The sequence below is a fragment of the Cucurbita moschata genome, unplaced genomic scaffold (genome assembly GCF_002738365.1).
Source record: "Cucurbita moschata cultivar Rifu unplaced genomic scaffold, Cmos_1.0 Cmo_Scf00023, whole genome shotgun sequence".
NCBI classification, from domain to species: Eukaryota; Viridiplantae; Streptophyta; class Magnoliopsida; order Cucurbitales; family Cucurbitaceae; genus Cucurbita; species Cucurbita moschata.
This window is the reverse complement of record NW_019268539.1, coordinates 1,815,361-1,827,725: the sequence shown is the minus strand read 5'-3', so window position 1 is coordinate 1,827,725 and position 12,365 is coordinate 1,815,361. Positions and strand designations below refer to the sequence as shown.

General features: G+C 35.0%; 3 protein-coding genes across 3 annotated transcripts in view; 2 read left to right on the top strand and 1 right to left on the bottom strand.

Moving 5' to 3' along the window:
- Nucleotides 1-3,175, bottom strand: part of LOC111460471 (aldehyde dehydrogenase 22A1-like) — a 9,155-nt gene extending 5,980 nt beyond the window's left edge. The window contains exons 1-6 of the mRNA XM_023103746.1: nt 2,929-3,175; nt 2,779-2,822; nt 1,699-1,803; nt 1,146-1,273; nt 892-1,014; nt 429-582 (exon numbers count right to left, since the gene is read on the bottom strand). Coding sequence (XP_022959514.1) covers nt 429-582; nt 892-1,014; nt 1,146-1,273; nt 1,699-1,803; nt 2,779-2,822; nt 2,929-3,040 — 666 coding nt within the window. The 5' untranslated portion in view covers nt 3,041-3,175. The remainder of the gene's footprint in view (nt 1-428; nt 583-891; nt 1,015-1,145; nt 1,274-1,698; nt 1,804-2,778; nt 2,823-2,928) is intronic.
- A 1,220-nt stretch (nt 3,176-4,395) lies between these two features.
- Nucleotides 4,396-8,420, top strand: LOC111460121. The gene is made up of 13 exons (XM_023103231.1): nt 4,396-4,553; nt 4,655-4,800; nt 4,882-4,930; nt 5,685-5,831; nt 5,915-6,048; nt 6,515-6,584; nt 6,683-6,773; nt 6,984-7,053; nt 7,151-7,246; nt 7,357-7,456; nt 7,532-7,618; nt 7,721-7,800; nt 7,889-8,420. Exons 1-13 carry the CDS (start codon nt 4,505-4,507, stop codon nt 8,063-8,065), a joined length of 1,296 nt encoding a protein of 431 aa, XP_022958999.1. The 5' UTR covers nt 4,396-4,504; the 3' UTR covers nt 8,066-8,420.
- Nucleotides 8,421-10,947: 2,527 nt separating this feature from the next.
- LOC111460122 (TPD1 protein homolog 1-like) lies at nt 10,948-12,263 on the top strand. Its single transcript, XM_023103232.1, has 2 exons — nt 10,948-11,093; nt 11,946-12,263. The coding sequence occupies exons 1-2, from the start codon at nt 11,006-11,008 to the stop codon at nt 12,245-12,247; spliced, it is 390 nt and encodes a 129-aa protein (XP_022959000.1). The 5' UTR covers nt 10,948-11,005; the 3' UTR covers nt 12,248-12,263.
- The last annotated feature ends 102 nt before the right edge of the window (nt 12,264-12,365 follow it).

The window sequence follows — 12,365 nt, the reverse complement described above, 5'->3', positions numbered from 1 at the left end:
CAAAAAATAGGCTAAAAAAAAAAAAAAAAAAAAAAAAACCTAAACTTTGCCCTTTAAACAAAGAATACTTTGCTCTTTCAAAAATTGCAATATTACCCTTGATCTTGCATAAACGTTTCAAAACTACCATAAGGGTACAAATACGTTAAAGTGTTAGATGAAAATTGAGACCTGGAATAGTGTGGCATTGACATGGAACAAAAATTGCTACCGAAAAATGCCACATTCTAGGTCCAAATTTTCATCCAACATTCTAATGAATTTCTATTTTAGGAGTAGTTTTGACTCATTTATGAAAGGTCAAGGGTAAGATTACACCTTTGAAAGAAAAAGAATATTCTTTAAGCAAAAAAAACAAAGTTCTGGAGTATTTTTTGCATTTTAGCCAAAATAATATTCCCAAAAGATTTAAGGGAAGACTTCAATACCTTAACTACAATGCCATTTCCTGCAAAAACTGCCGCAAGCACTGGATTGAAAATGTTATGAAATGGATAGTTCCATGGGACTATTGCACCAATAACTCCAAGGGGATGAAATTCTACGCGAGCTTTCTTGTGAAGTGTTGCCCTTCCACATGATCTGCAAATTGAAATAGATTAAGAGATCAAATGCATAATGAATTTAATCATCCAGAAACTTAAGAGCTTTCTTTCTTGATCAAAATATAATTCAAATCCAACATAACTAGGGACATTCGGACAATATCATTTCCACAATGACAACTTGCATGTCCAGCGGGAATGCCTTACAGATGCTAGGTTATTAGTATTCAAGAGCAACAGAGATGACTAAATGTATGAGCCACTATGCTAGTCAAAGGAAAGAAACTGCAAAGGAACGATATAGAAATTGTAATGTACTGTCTGCAACACGAGTAAGAAATGTTACCTGCTCTCAGGCTTCAGCCATTTCTCACCCTCTGAAAGAAGCCAAGTAATCTTTTCACATGTTGCCATTATTTCTCCCATATTAGCATCCACTATTGTCTTTCCAGTGTCACGGGAGGAGATCCTATCCCAAAGGATAAATAATTAGAATGACAGAAACTATCCACCTGGCTACTAGTCTCTCTATTTTTATTTTTCTCTCTTAGAGAATATACATATATAAATCTACACTATATTAAAATAACTGGATCTTACTCGCAAATAAGCTCTTGATGTTCAATTATATACTTCAAAAGTATGCGTAAGAGCAAACGCCTTTGCTTAAAGCTACTTTTGGCCCATTCTTTCTGTGCTTTCCTGGCTGAAGCAACACGATCATTGACCTAAAGCGTAGAAATCAACACAATAAGTTTAATCACTAACTTCAGTTTCTACCTCTCCCACTCATTTAGCAATAAATCCTTCTAATAACTAGTGCCATCAGTATGAGAAATACTTGTATTATATAGAGATAACAACTAGGTGAATGAAAGAGAGAAAATTGAGGCAGTGTTTATTTGAAGTACAGAGAGCTGCTGGTCCTTCCACAACCATCATTCTCAGAAGATCGAGGAAAAAAAAGATCATGGGGGAGGATTGACATGAAAATAAAACACTACAACATGCAGGAGCCTAATAATAGATAGAAACACAGATCGAGTTAACTATGATGAAACGATATGAAAAATCTCCCATCCATCCAAATTCAACAAAAATAATAAGAGGACAAATGCTACAACTCTTAACAAGTTCACTAATCAGTGCTCACCTCGTCTCGTGACAATGCAGGAAAATAGCCCAGGTATTTCATAGTTGCAGGCTCGTAACATTGGACTCGCTTGTCTTGCTGCTGTGTCCTTACTCTAGGTGGAATCTGTTATCACCAACCGAAATTGTGAAATCAGATAGTTTTGCTTAGCAATTTCAAACAAAAATCCCTGCCTTCTGCAAGCTTTGATATGGGAGAACGAATAGTTTGTAATGGCCAATAAATAATGTTGGCTTCAATCGTTAAAATTTTCAGAATAAAATGCGAAAGGATTTCTAATTTTCAAAGTCATATTAGTAAGCTAGTAATTTGCTTAAACCAGGTCCAAGAAGATCCTCTCAAAGAGTATAGTTCCATAATGGAATCAAAGCTTAAGATATAGCTCCCAAATAGAAATTTCAATTGTTTACTTACTCACATTCATATCACTACTAAACAATGTAGATTATATCAAAGTAAGAGAATTATTTTTAAAAAATATTATTGCTGAAAATGAAGCCATGTATCATCAAAACCATTCTCGCTATATCAATCATAGAATTGCTTCCGGAATTGAAATTTCATATAGCTCTGTACTAAACAGTGTAACTTAAATCAAGGCGAGAGAATGCGGACTGAACAATATAGTCTAAAGAATCAAACCCTGAGACGGTGGTCCCAGGATGGAGATTTCAAGAACCTACTCAAATTCATATAGCTCGGTACTAAACTGTATAATTTAAATCGAAGTGATTTTTAGTACAAAAATAAACATTACTTTAAACAATCAAAGCCTAAACAATGGTTGCGGAATAGATATTCCAAGAACTTACTCATCTTTTACTTAACAGTGTAGTTCAAATTCAAGTGAGAAAACACCGACAGTGTAGTTCAAAGAATCGAAGCCTGAGACGGTAGTTCCTGAACACTAATTTCAAGAAATTGCTCAAATTCACATATCTCTGTACCAAATAGTGCAGTTTACATCGAAGTATGAGAATGCCGACTTATTCCAAAAACTAACGCCGGAAATGAAGCAATATTGTAGCATCAAAACTAAGTATCGCTAAGATCAATTGTAGAATCTCCGGAAATACTTACGTAGATGTAGCTATTCTCCTGCGTCTGATTACCGTCGTCCATCACTGCAAGAATATTAGTCGAAATAAATGATCGGACACAAAATTAAAAAAGGAGGAATAAAACGCATTCGAATGTACAGAGAGAACGAGAGAGGAATGAATTTGTCACCATCAGATGCGTCAACTTCGATTGAAGGCACATTCGGAGGGATGAGCATCAAGAGTAACCTACAGATCGCGTAAGCAAATCCTATTACAAGCAGAGTCCACCAAAATGCCATGGCGTTCACCGATGACCTCGAGCTTCTTCAGAGAGTCGATCAACTTTATTGGAGAAAGTAGTAAAATGTAGAGATAATCTACGGAGGAGAGATCGCGGGAAACGACGATCCAACATAGTATTGGGCCGAACACTCCTCGAGTGGCTTTTGTGTCTGGTAATTTATTTATTGTCCGCCTTCTTCAAAATAATAATAATAATAAATAAAATAAAATAAAATGAAAAAAAATATGAGTGCGTGTCAATTAAATTTTTAAAGATATTAAAAATCAAATTGAATAAACCATCAATGATTTGGGGCCACTTAGTACATTTAACATAATTATTAGTACATAAATTTTAAAAAATATTTAATAATTTTTTTATTAAACTTTAATGACAGTTGACTTTTAATTTTATATCTAATAGATTTTTTTAATCTTAAAAATAAAAAAATTAAAGTTTTGTGAAACCGAAGGCATATTTTAAAAACGTGAAACTGATGACAATACATAACGAGTCAAAGCAGATAATATCTGCTAGAGGTAGACTTAGGCTGTTACAGAGTATTTAGATTCACCACAACTTTGTATACTTACCTATACAATCTTTCTTAAAGTCTCGGCATCTCGAACCTAAGGTGATAAGATAAGGAATTACTACAAGGGGAATAAGATTCGGATTACCTTGTTGATCAAATATCTCAAGGCAACAACATTGTTGGAGATTCGAATCACTTCACAAACAAGATCGATCATGTCTAGCTTGAATGATTCTTGTTGATAAAATATCTCAAGGCAAGAACATTTGATTGATATTCGAATTACTCCACAAGCAAGATTGATCATGTCGAGCTTGAATGATTCTACATGCAACCTAAACTACGTAGAATTGCAAATAAACTTAGCAATTACCTAAAGAAGAGCACAAATGCTTCTTTTACTGTATTTTCCAAGTCTTCCTTGCAAATACAACATACATGACTTTATATAGCCTCAAAATGAAACTATTAAATGCATTCCAAGAGTTGTAACATTCATATTTACCGGCTATAATTAACCATTATATAATTGTAACCTAAAGTAAATAAAAACTCTTAAAACACATAATGAAATACAATAACTCTAAATTGTAATCCATCCAAAATTGATCGCATGAAACTTCATTCTTTTTCAATGTGGCATGAATTGAAATATCTTTTGATAATTTCAACCATATTTTTTTTCATATATTCATTGAAGCATATTGTATGATTGATGTCTCTTGGTTCATATCACAAAGTTTGGACTCTGAGACCTTTAAGTTATTAAACTGGACCGTGGCTCGTAGTTTTGAGAGTTATTATAGTGATTGAAGTTCATAATTTAACCCAACCATGGTTAGTAGAAGATATTTCTTTTTTTTATTAAAAAAAGTTAAAAGGGTCAGCGAAAACAGGATAGCGTTTATTTCTCTAGCGGTTGCGGCAGGAAGAATCAATATCAAAATGGCTTTGAGCTTGTCCTGCCATGCCGCGCTTCGCCTTCAACATCAAGGTTCCATTTCCAGCCCCCAAGCATCTCTTGATTCCTTCTCTTCAATTTCACATAATCTAATTTTCTTCATTCTTCTTCTTGTTTTTCACCATTGTTCTCAGTGGCTTCCGGAAACCACAGCAACAAGAACCTCGACAATGTAAGACGTCTCGTAAATCGAATTGGAATTGCTTCAGTTCAATCTTCTCCTCTTGAATCGCTTCGAGATGGCAACTGGATCAAGCTTATTTGCGGTGCAAGTTTCGAGGTTAAAAGGAAAAAAAATCCTTCAATTCGTCCCCATTTTGCTGCTTCTTTCCATTGACGTAGATGTTTGTTCTCTGTGTAGGATGTGGTTGATATTAGGAATCTCTCTCTTGTTTACACACTTGCTGGTGGTAAGAATGACTCAATTTATGTCTCAATGGAATTTGCATAATGTTCTTTTGTGGCCTCTGTAGCTTCAATTTTTGTTCATTTTAGTCATATTCTTTGTGCACTTGGTTCTCTTACTTTTACCATTTTGATTTCCTTTTCCAAAATTCTAACAAACTTTCATGTACAATGGAAACCTTTTAGTATAAATTTATGGCTACTACTTAGTGAATTGAGTGTCATGCTAAAATTCTGATCGAAAGAAATGAAGAAATGATAATGAAGGGACTAAAACTCAAAAGATTAAATTATATGTGTAACGGCACAAGCCCACTTCTAGCAAATATTGTCTGCTTGGACTTTTTGGGCTTTTGGGAACTCACAATTCCACCATTCGGGGCCAACGTCCTCGCTGGCACTTGTTCCCTTCTCCAATTGATGTGGGACCCCTCAATCCACCCATCTTCGGGGTCCAGCATTCTTGCTGGGACACCCCCGGTGTCTGGCTCTGATACCATTTGTAACGGTCCAAGCCAACCGCTAACAGATATTGTGCTATTCAAGCTTTCCCCTCAAGGTTTTTAAAATGTGTCTGCTAGGGAGAGGTCTCTACACCCTTATAAAGAATGGTTCGTTCTCCTTTACAACCGATGTGGGATCTCACAATATGGATGAAAATGAACGTTTTAGAAGTAGATAGATGAGAATGAACCAAAACTGTAAGCATGGACCAATGTGAAGGTTTATTATTTTGTTGACTTCACTGAGGACTTGCAGTTGATTGTATTGACTGTGCTGCTGATGCCTCGGTTGTTAGTGCTGTGAATGAGGGAATTCAAGCGGCAAGGGATATCGTTGACGTTCGCAGGCCGTGGGTGATGATTAGTGTCAATGATGTCCAAGATCTTCACTTCCGCAAAGCTGGTAATTTCTTCTATCTTATTGCTATTTGTTTTGAAATGGCTTTGTTTTGAAGTATTGAGTTTAGTTTAATTGTTTTATGCCAGAGTTTGATCCTGAGAATTGTCCACTTGACTGTTCAAGGCCTTGCGAAATTGTTTGCCCTGCTAATGCAATTTCACTACGGGAAGAAATAATGAACGAGCCTTCTGAAGTGGCCAGTTTGTCTGGAGCATTGAAGGTTGCTTTTCCTGTCCTCCCTTTCTCTCTGGTTGTTCCAAACTCGATTACTAGGCCTCGTTTAATAACCCTTTGATTTTTGAAACTTAAGCAAAACACTACTTTCACCTATGAATTTTCTTTGTCTTGTTATCTTAGTTTTCAAAATTTAATCAAGAACTAAATGGCTATGAAATGGGTCTTAATGAACTTGCCCGCCCAACTCCAAGGAGTATTCGATGATGACTCTGGAGCTAGCTTCAATACTTCTATAAAGATTGGTGAGGTTGGTTGTGAGTATATGTATTGCTAGAAACCACAAATGGTATGATATTGTTCATTTTGAGCATAAGCTCATGGCTTTGCCCTCGTACCAATGGAAATGTATTCCTTACCTGTATAAGGAATAGAGTCCTCTGATTGGTTCATATCACCCTCAGTACTCAATTAGTATAAAAAACCTTATCAGCCATGCCCCTCCCCTGCAGGGCGGAGTTATCACAGAGCGATGTTACGGTTGCGGCCGCTGCTCTCCAGTCTGCCCATATGATAAAATAAGTATGTCTTTAGTTGTTGATTTGATGGGAAGAACGTAACCTTTATTTTGGATTGGTGCTGCTCTGCTGCTGATTCTTAACTTGTTCGAATTGATGCAGATCTAGTCACATATGTAAGGGATGCAGCTACTACTGCTAAACTTATAAAACGGGGCGACGTCGATGCTTTAGAGATTCACACCAATGGAAGGTATATATAAAACTTAGACTTTGAACTCTGAATGTTTAATGTTGCACTTTTGAGATTCACACCAATGTTTAATGTTGCACTTTTTATAAAACTTATAAAACGGGGCGACGTCGATGCTTTAGAGATTCACACCAATGGAAGGTATATATAAAACTTAGACTTTGAACTCTGAATGTTTAATGTTGCACTTTTGAGAACTCTTTCTTCTAGGCAAACCACTCCTTTTCAAGAACTATGGGATAAATTAGGGGACTCATCCAAATATCTAAGGCTTGTTGCAGTAAGTGTGTTGATTCTGAGCCTTTTCTCTCTTTTAGAATTTGAGCATTTTAGCCATCTTCCCCTTGCTTAATGTACAGAACTTATACTTAATCCAGGTAAGCCTGCCCAATATTGGCGATTTAACAATATCTACAATGAAAACGATGTTCTCGATCATGGAATCACAGCTCCGTTGTTCGAACTTATGGCAGGTCTGCCTCAAACTTCATGAAGCCAACTGATTTGCTTCCATTTATGTTACTATGTCTTAGTTCTAAATGTTTTATTTGTTTTCACCATCATCATTTCATTTAATCTGAAGTTAGACGGTCGGCCGATGAGTGGAGATATCGGACGAGGCGCTACAAGGGAAACTATTGCTTTCGCTGCTCAGTTAGCTCTTTCCAATGACCGTCCTCCTGGTTCGTGTAGAGATCCCGTCCCATGAGGCTCATATTCATGTCACTTCACTAACAAGCTTCTTGTTTCCTCTGCAGGCTTCCTTCAACTGGCTGGTGGTACAAATTTCTACACTGTTGATGGCTTGAAGAAACAGGGACTTTTTCAATCCACATCAACTCGTAGTAAGTTCGACCTCTCACTGTGTTTCATTTACATCAATATACAGTCTCGCTATGTTTGCTTGATGTTCAATCTAGAATCAAATATTTGTCTGCTACATTTAGAGGATTTGATGAACAAAGAGCTATCAAGTTCATTGCACGCGTTGATTGGCGGTATTGCTTATGGGGGCTATGCCCGAAAAGTAAGTTAGTTCATCAAATTTGCATACGAAGTTTAGATTTTCGAGTTCAAAAATCTTCTCTACGATCCATGTTTAATGTATTGTTCAGATAGTTGGAAGGGTCTTGAGTTCAATGCAAGCACAAAGTGGAGATTCCAATATTGAAAACTACCCGGACTATCTCTTGGCTGCACTTGTGGAAGCCTTGGCTTTGGTGGGAACAGTCAAATGCTATGATCCTTCTCTTATCAGCTCAGCAAAAGTTAACAACTCCTTAAGTTTGTAGTTCATTTCAAACCACACGTCGGATACTTTTGTTGTCATATCTGTCCGTTTCGTGTTGAAGTACATTTTCTTGTCGACTACTTCGGTAAACAAGCTCGAGACAAGAAGACGGAGACCATGGAAGATCAATTGAAGCAACAACCACAGAGCATGCTTAGAATTCCGAGAGAACGTCAAAGTCCAAGCCTCACTCTAATACCAACAATTGGAAGCTTTGTTCATAATGATGTAGCTTTAGAGATTAGTTTGAAGAATACAACATTTTAACTGAATTAAATTTACTGTGGTGAAATAGGGTGGGAGAAATGACATTATGTGGAATAAAAGTGGAGAATTTTCACCTTTTTGGATATTTATGTGATTTTGCAGTAAATTCCACCACATGCTCTATGGCTCTGAAAAGTGCTCTCTCTCTCTCTCTTTTGTGGTATTGATACATCTCTTTTGTGAAGTTATTAAAGGTGGCCACGGCCAAGGCCAAGTCCCTTCCAAAATAACACGCAATAGTATATACTTTTATTTATATAATTTAACAAAGTCTCAAGTTTCGTAATTATTGGTTTCGAACGGTTGTGTACTCGTGCCACGAGTTGGAAGGAGAGAATCTCTGTAACAACTCAAGTCCACAGCTTGCAGATGTTATCCGTTTTGGTCCATTGCATACTGTCAGCCTTACGGCAGGGGCCATGTCCTAATTGGCATTCTACCCCGTGTCTGGCTCTGATACAATTTGTAACCGCCCAAAGAGCATATATTTCCCACTTTCGCCGTCAGCTCACGATTTTAAAATGCGTTGATACCACTTGTAACACCGCCCAAAGAGCAGATATTGTATGTTAGCTCGTTACGTATCGTTAGCCTCATGATTTTAAAATGCGTTGATACCATTTGTAACAACCCAGATAAAAAATGTTGTCCGTTTTGACCCATTACATATCGTCGTCAGCCTCACGGTTTTAAAACATGTCTACTAGGAAGAAGTTTCTACACTTTTATAAGAAATACTTCGTTTTCACTCCGACCGATGTGGGATCTCACAATCCACCCCCCTTAGGGACTGACACACCACCCAAATGTCTAGGTTTAATATCATTTGTAACAGCTCAAGCCCACCGCTAACAAATATTGACCGCTTTGACCCCTTACGTGTCGCTGTCAGCCTTATGATTTTAAAACATGTCTACTACCGAGAGGTTTCCACATCTAAGAAATGTTTTGTTTCTCTCTCCAACCGATGTAAGATCTCACAATCTCAATCGAAGTCAAATTTTTATCCAACCCTCGAAGAAAGACAATTTGAGTCTCAAGCTTGATATTTTTCAACTAACAAACGTCATTGAGGCCTTTATTTTAGGCTCGGACGACATTTTTCGTTCTTAATTATTTGCGTTACGACAAAAAAGAAAAAAGAAAAGAAAAAAAATATATATATATATATTTACGAGTTCTAAACTTATATCTATTTGGTACTATAATTTTTTAAAATGTCTTTAAACTCTTAATTTTTTTATAGCATCCGTTATTGAATTTTTATTTTATATCTAATGGATCGTTAACTTTTCAACTATTTTTCAAAATTTATAAACCTAAAAAAATTATTTATATAGAAACAAAATCAAAACTTAATTATTAGATAATAATAAATTTCCAATCAATTATTGATTCGAATTAAAATGGTAATTAATGATAATAAACGGTAAATAATATGCCTTTTTGATATGCAATTTTATTATTTTATTACTAAATTATTATAATTGTATAAGATTCTTAAGTATATTAAGACAATTATTAATATTTATTACCAAATAAACATTAACAATTTAATGCAAGTTAAAATTATTTTAATAATCTAACTCAATAAAAATAAAATAATTAACCACAATTAATTACATAAAATTAAATAATGTAATAAAATAGTTAAGAAAATATAACGCTAAATATAATATAATTATTTGATTATCGATCATTCTATTTTCAAACATTTTTTTCGTCCTAAACAAAACTTTAAACCAAATTATTTTAATCGATTTCTTTTAACCATAGGTCGTTTCAACCGATTGGAATCAGAGCGATATGACACGACCCACCAACTTTAACACAAGCTGTTAAAAGTGCTCTATACGAGGTCACTGTTTTTGTTCCCCATTCACCACTAATGTCTGTCCCAAATTATTTAAAAATTTTAAAACTTAATTAATTTAATAAATATAAATAAACTTTTATTGTATATATATAATGGAATAAATTTAAATTTTAAAATGTTTGAAAGAGTAAATAAATATAGAATTTTAAGGTTGTATGCTAAATTAAATTCTCAATTTTATTTAATAAAAGTTTTAAAAATTAATTAATAAAGAAATATTAAATCTTCAATTTTATAATTTTAAATTTTCAAACAACAAATAAATATTTGAATTTTAAATTCACATGTTTTAATTAAATTACAAATTTAAAAAAATTTTAATCTTCAAAATTATATATTTATGTATTTGATAAACTTATTAAAATTTAAAAAATTTCGAATTTTTTTGGAATCAATTATTAGAAAAAAAAAATACTATTACTTATTACAAAAAAAAATTTAAAAATTCGAAAACTAAATAAATAAAATTCAAAACTGTAACCACTAAATTGTAATTTAACTCTATTTAATAAAAAAAATAATCTCTTAATATAATTAACGGACACGAAATAAATTAGCAAAAAAAGAATTACTAAAAGTGGTAAAAAAAACAAACAAAAAAACCTATAAATCCCCGAAATCTTCCATTTCCTTTCAATTGATTTTCGCTGTTTTATTCTTTTCCATAATTTGTTCTTTTTATTTCCACAAAAGAATTACTGGAAAAGAATGGCCATGAATAATCCTCCACATTTTACCTTTTTACTATGCATTCTTTTCATCCTATTTTTCAATTTTGGCTTTCATTCAAAGGATTCAATGGCCTCTTCCTTCAACCACACGAACCCTTCAATTCCCGTCGAGCCCGAGCGAGCGCTTCTCCACCGTAAAAAGCCTTTGAAGCAAGGTACGATTGTTGTTTAACGATTCCCAGTTTTTTGTTTTCCAAAATTAAATGTGTAAATGTTAATTTCTTTTCTTCGGCTGTTTAACCTTGCTTTCTTAATATCTCTCGAGTTTGTTATTGAAACTGAGAATATATCTATCATTTCTTGAAATCTCTCGAGTTATTGATAAACTGAATATACTCCTTTGTTCCTGTGAGGTTGATATTGGTTGGGAAGGTTCTTGAAATCTCTCGAGTTATTGATAAACTGAATGAGGTTGACATTGGTCGAGAGGAGAACAAAATACCCTTTATAAGGGTATGGAAACCTTCCTGTAACAGCCCAGATGGAAACGAGTATATCCTTTATAAGGGTACGAAAATCTTCCTGTAACAGCCCAGATGGAAACCTTCACATTGGTCGGGAGGAGAACAAAATACCTTTTATAAGGGTATGGAAACCTTCCTGTAACAGGGCAGATCAGCCCAGATCCATCACTAGCAGATATGGTTCTTTTTGAGCTTTTTCTTTCGGGCTTCCCCCACAAGACTTTAAAATCCTTCTGCTAAAGGAAAAGTTTCCACACTCTATGGTTTGTTCTCCTCCCAACCAATGTGGAACATCACACTTCCCTATTAACTTTAGAAAAGCCAAATAAGACAATATCGGCTCCTCAGAAATAGGCAGACAAATAGGACAATATCTGCTCCTGCAGACAAATAAAATAATATCTACTCCTTAAAAATAGGCAGACAAATAGGATAATATCTGCTCCTCAGAGGCAGACATGGGACCACGTGCCAGGGGAAACAGGCATAAGTGTTTTTTTTAAACTAAACTATTTAATTATTCATTTATATTTTATTAAGCAGAAAAATGCAGCGGGAGAGACATAAGCATATCGCAGGGACAAGTTTCAACGTCGGGGATTCCACAGTACGCCGTCGAAATCATGAACACGTGTCTCTCCGATTGCGCGCCGTTGGATGTTCATCTGTCTTGCGGCATGTTTTCCTCTGCAAACCTCATAAACCCTAGACTTTTCAGGCGCCTGGGTAACGATGATTGTTTGGTGAACGGCGGGCGGGCATTGAAACCAGGCCAAATCATCAGATTCGTTTACTCCACCACCTTCAAGTTCCCTCTCGCTTTCAAATCCGCCAAATTCTGTTAACACCTTTTTCCTTCACAATTTCACATTTCAACCGATTTAACATTTCGTATGTAATAAATTTATTTAATAAATCTTATGTTTCCTTAATAAATCTTATGACTTGGCTTAGTGTAGAGGC

Excerpts from the sequence above, each read along its gene's own strand:
- LOC111460121 (XM_023103231.1), top strand. The coding sequence starts at position 4,505 with ATGGCTTTGAGCTTGTCCTGCCATGCCGCGCTTCGCCTTCAACATCAA. Across the intron at positions 4,554-4,654 it reads GCTTCGCCTTCAACATCAAG|TGGCTTCCGGAAACCACAGC; the intron begins GTTCCATTTCCA and ends CATTGTTCTCAG. Across the intron at positions 7,247-7,356 it reads GTTGTTCGAACTTATGGCAG|TTAGACGGTCGGCCGATGAG; the intron begins GTCTGCCTCAAA and ends TTTAATCTGAAG.
- LOC111460122 (XM_023103232.1), top strand. The coding sequence starts at position 11,006 with ATGGCCTCTTCCTTCAACCACACGAACCCTTCAATTCCCGTCGAGCCC. Across the intron at positions 11,094-11,945 it reads TAAAAAGCCTTTGAAGCAAG|AAAAATGCAGCGGGAGAGAC; the intron begins GTACGATTGTTG and ends TTTATTAAGCAG.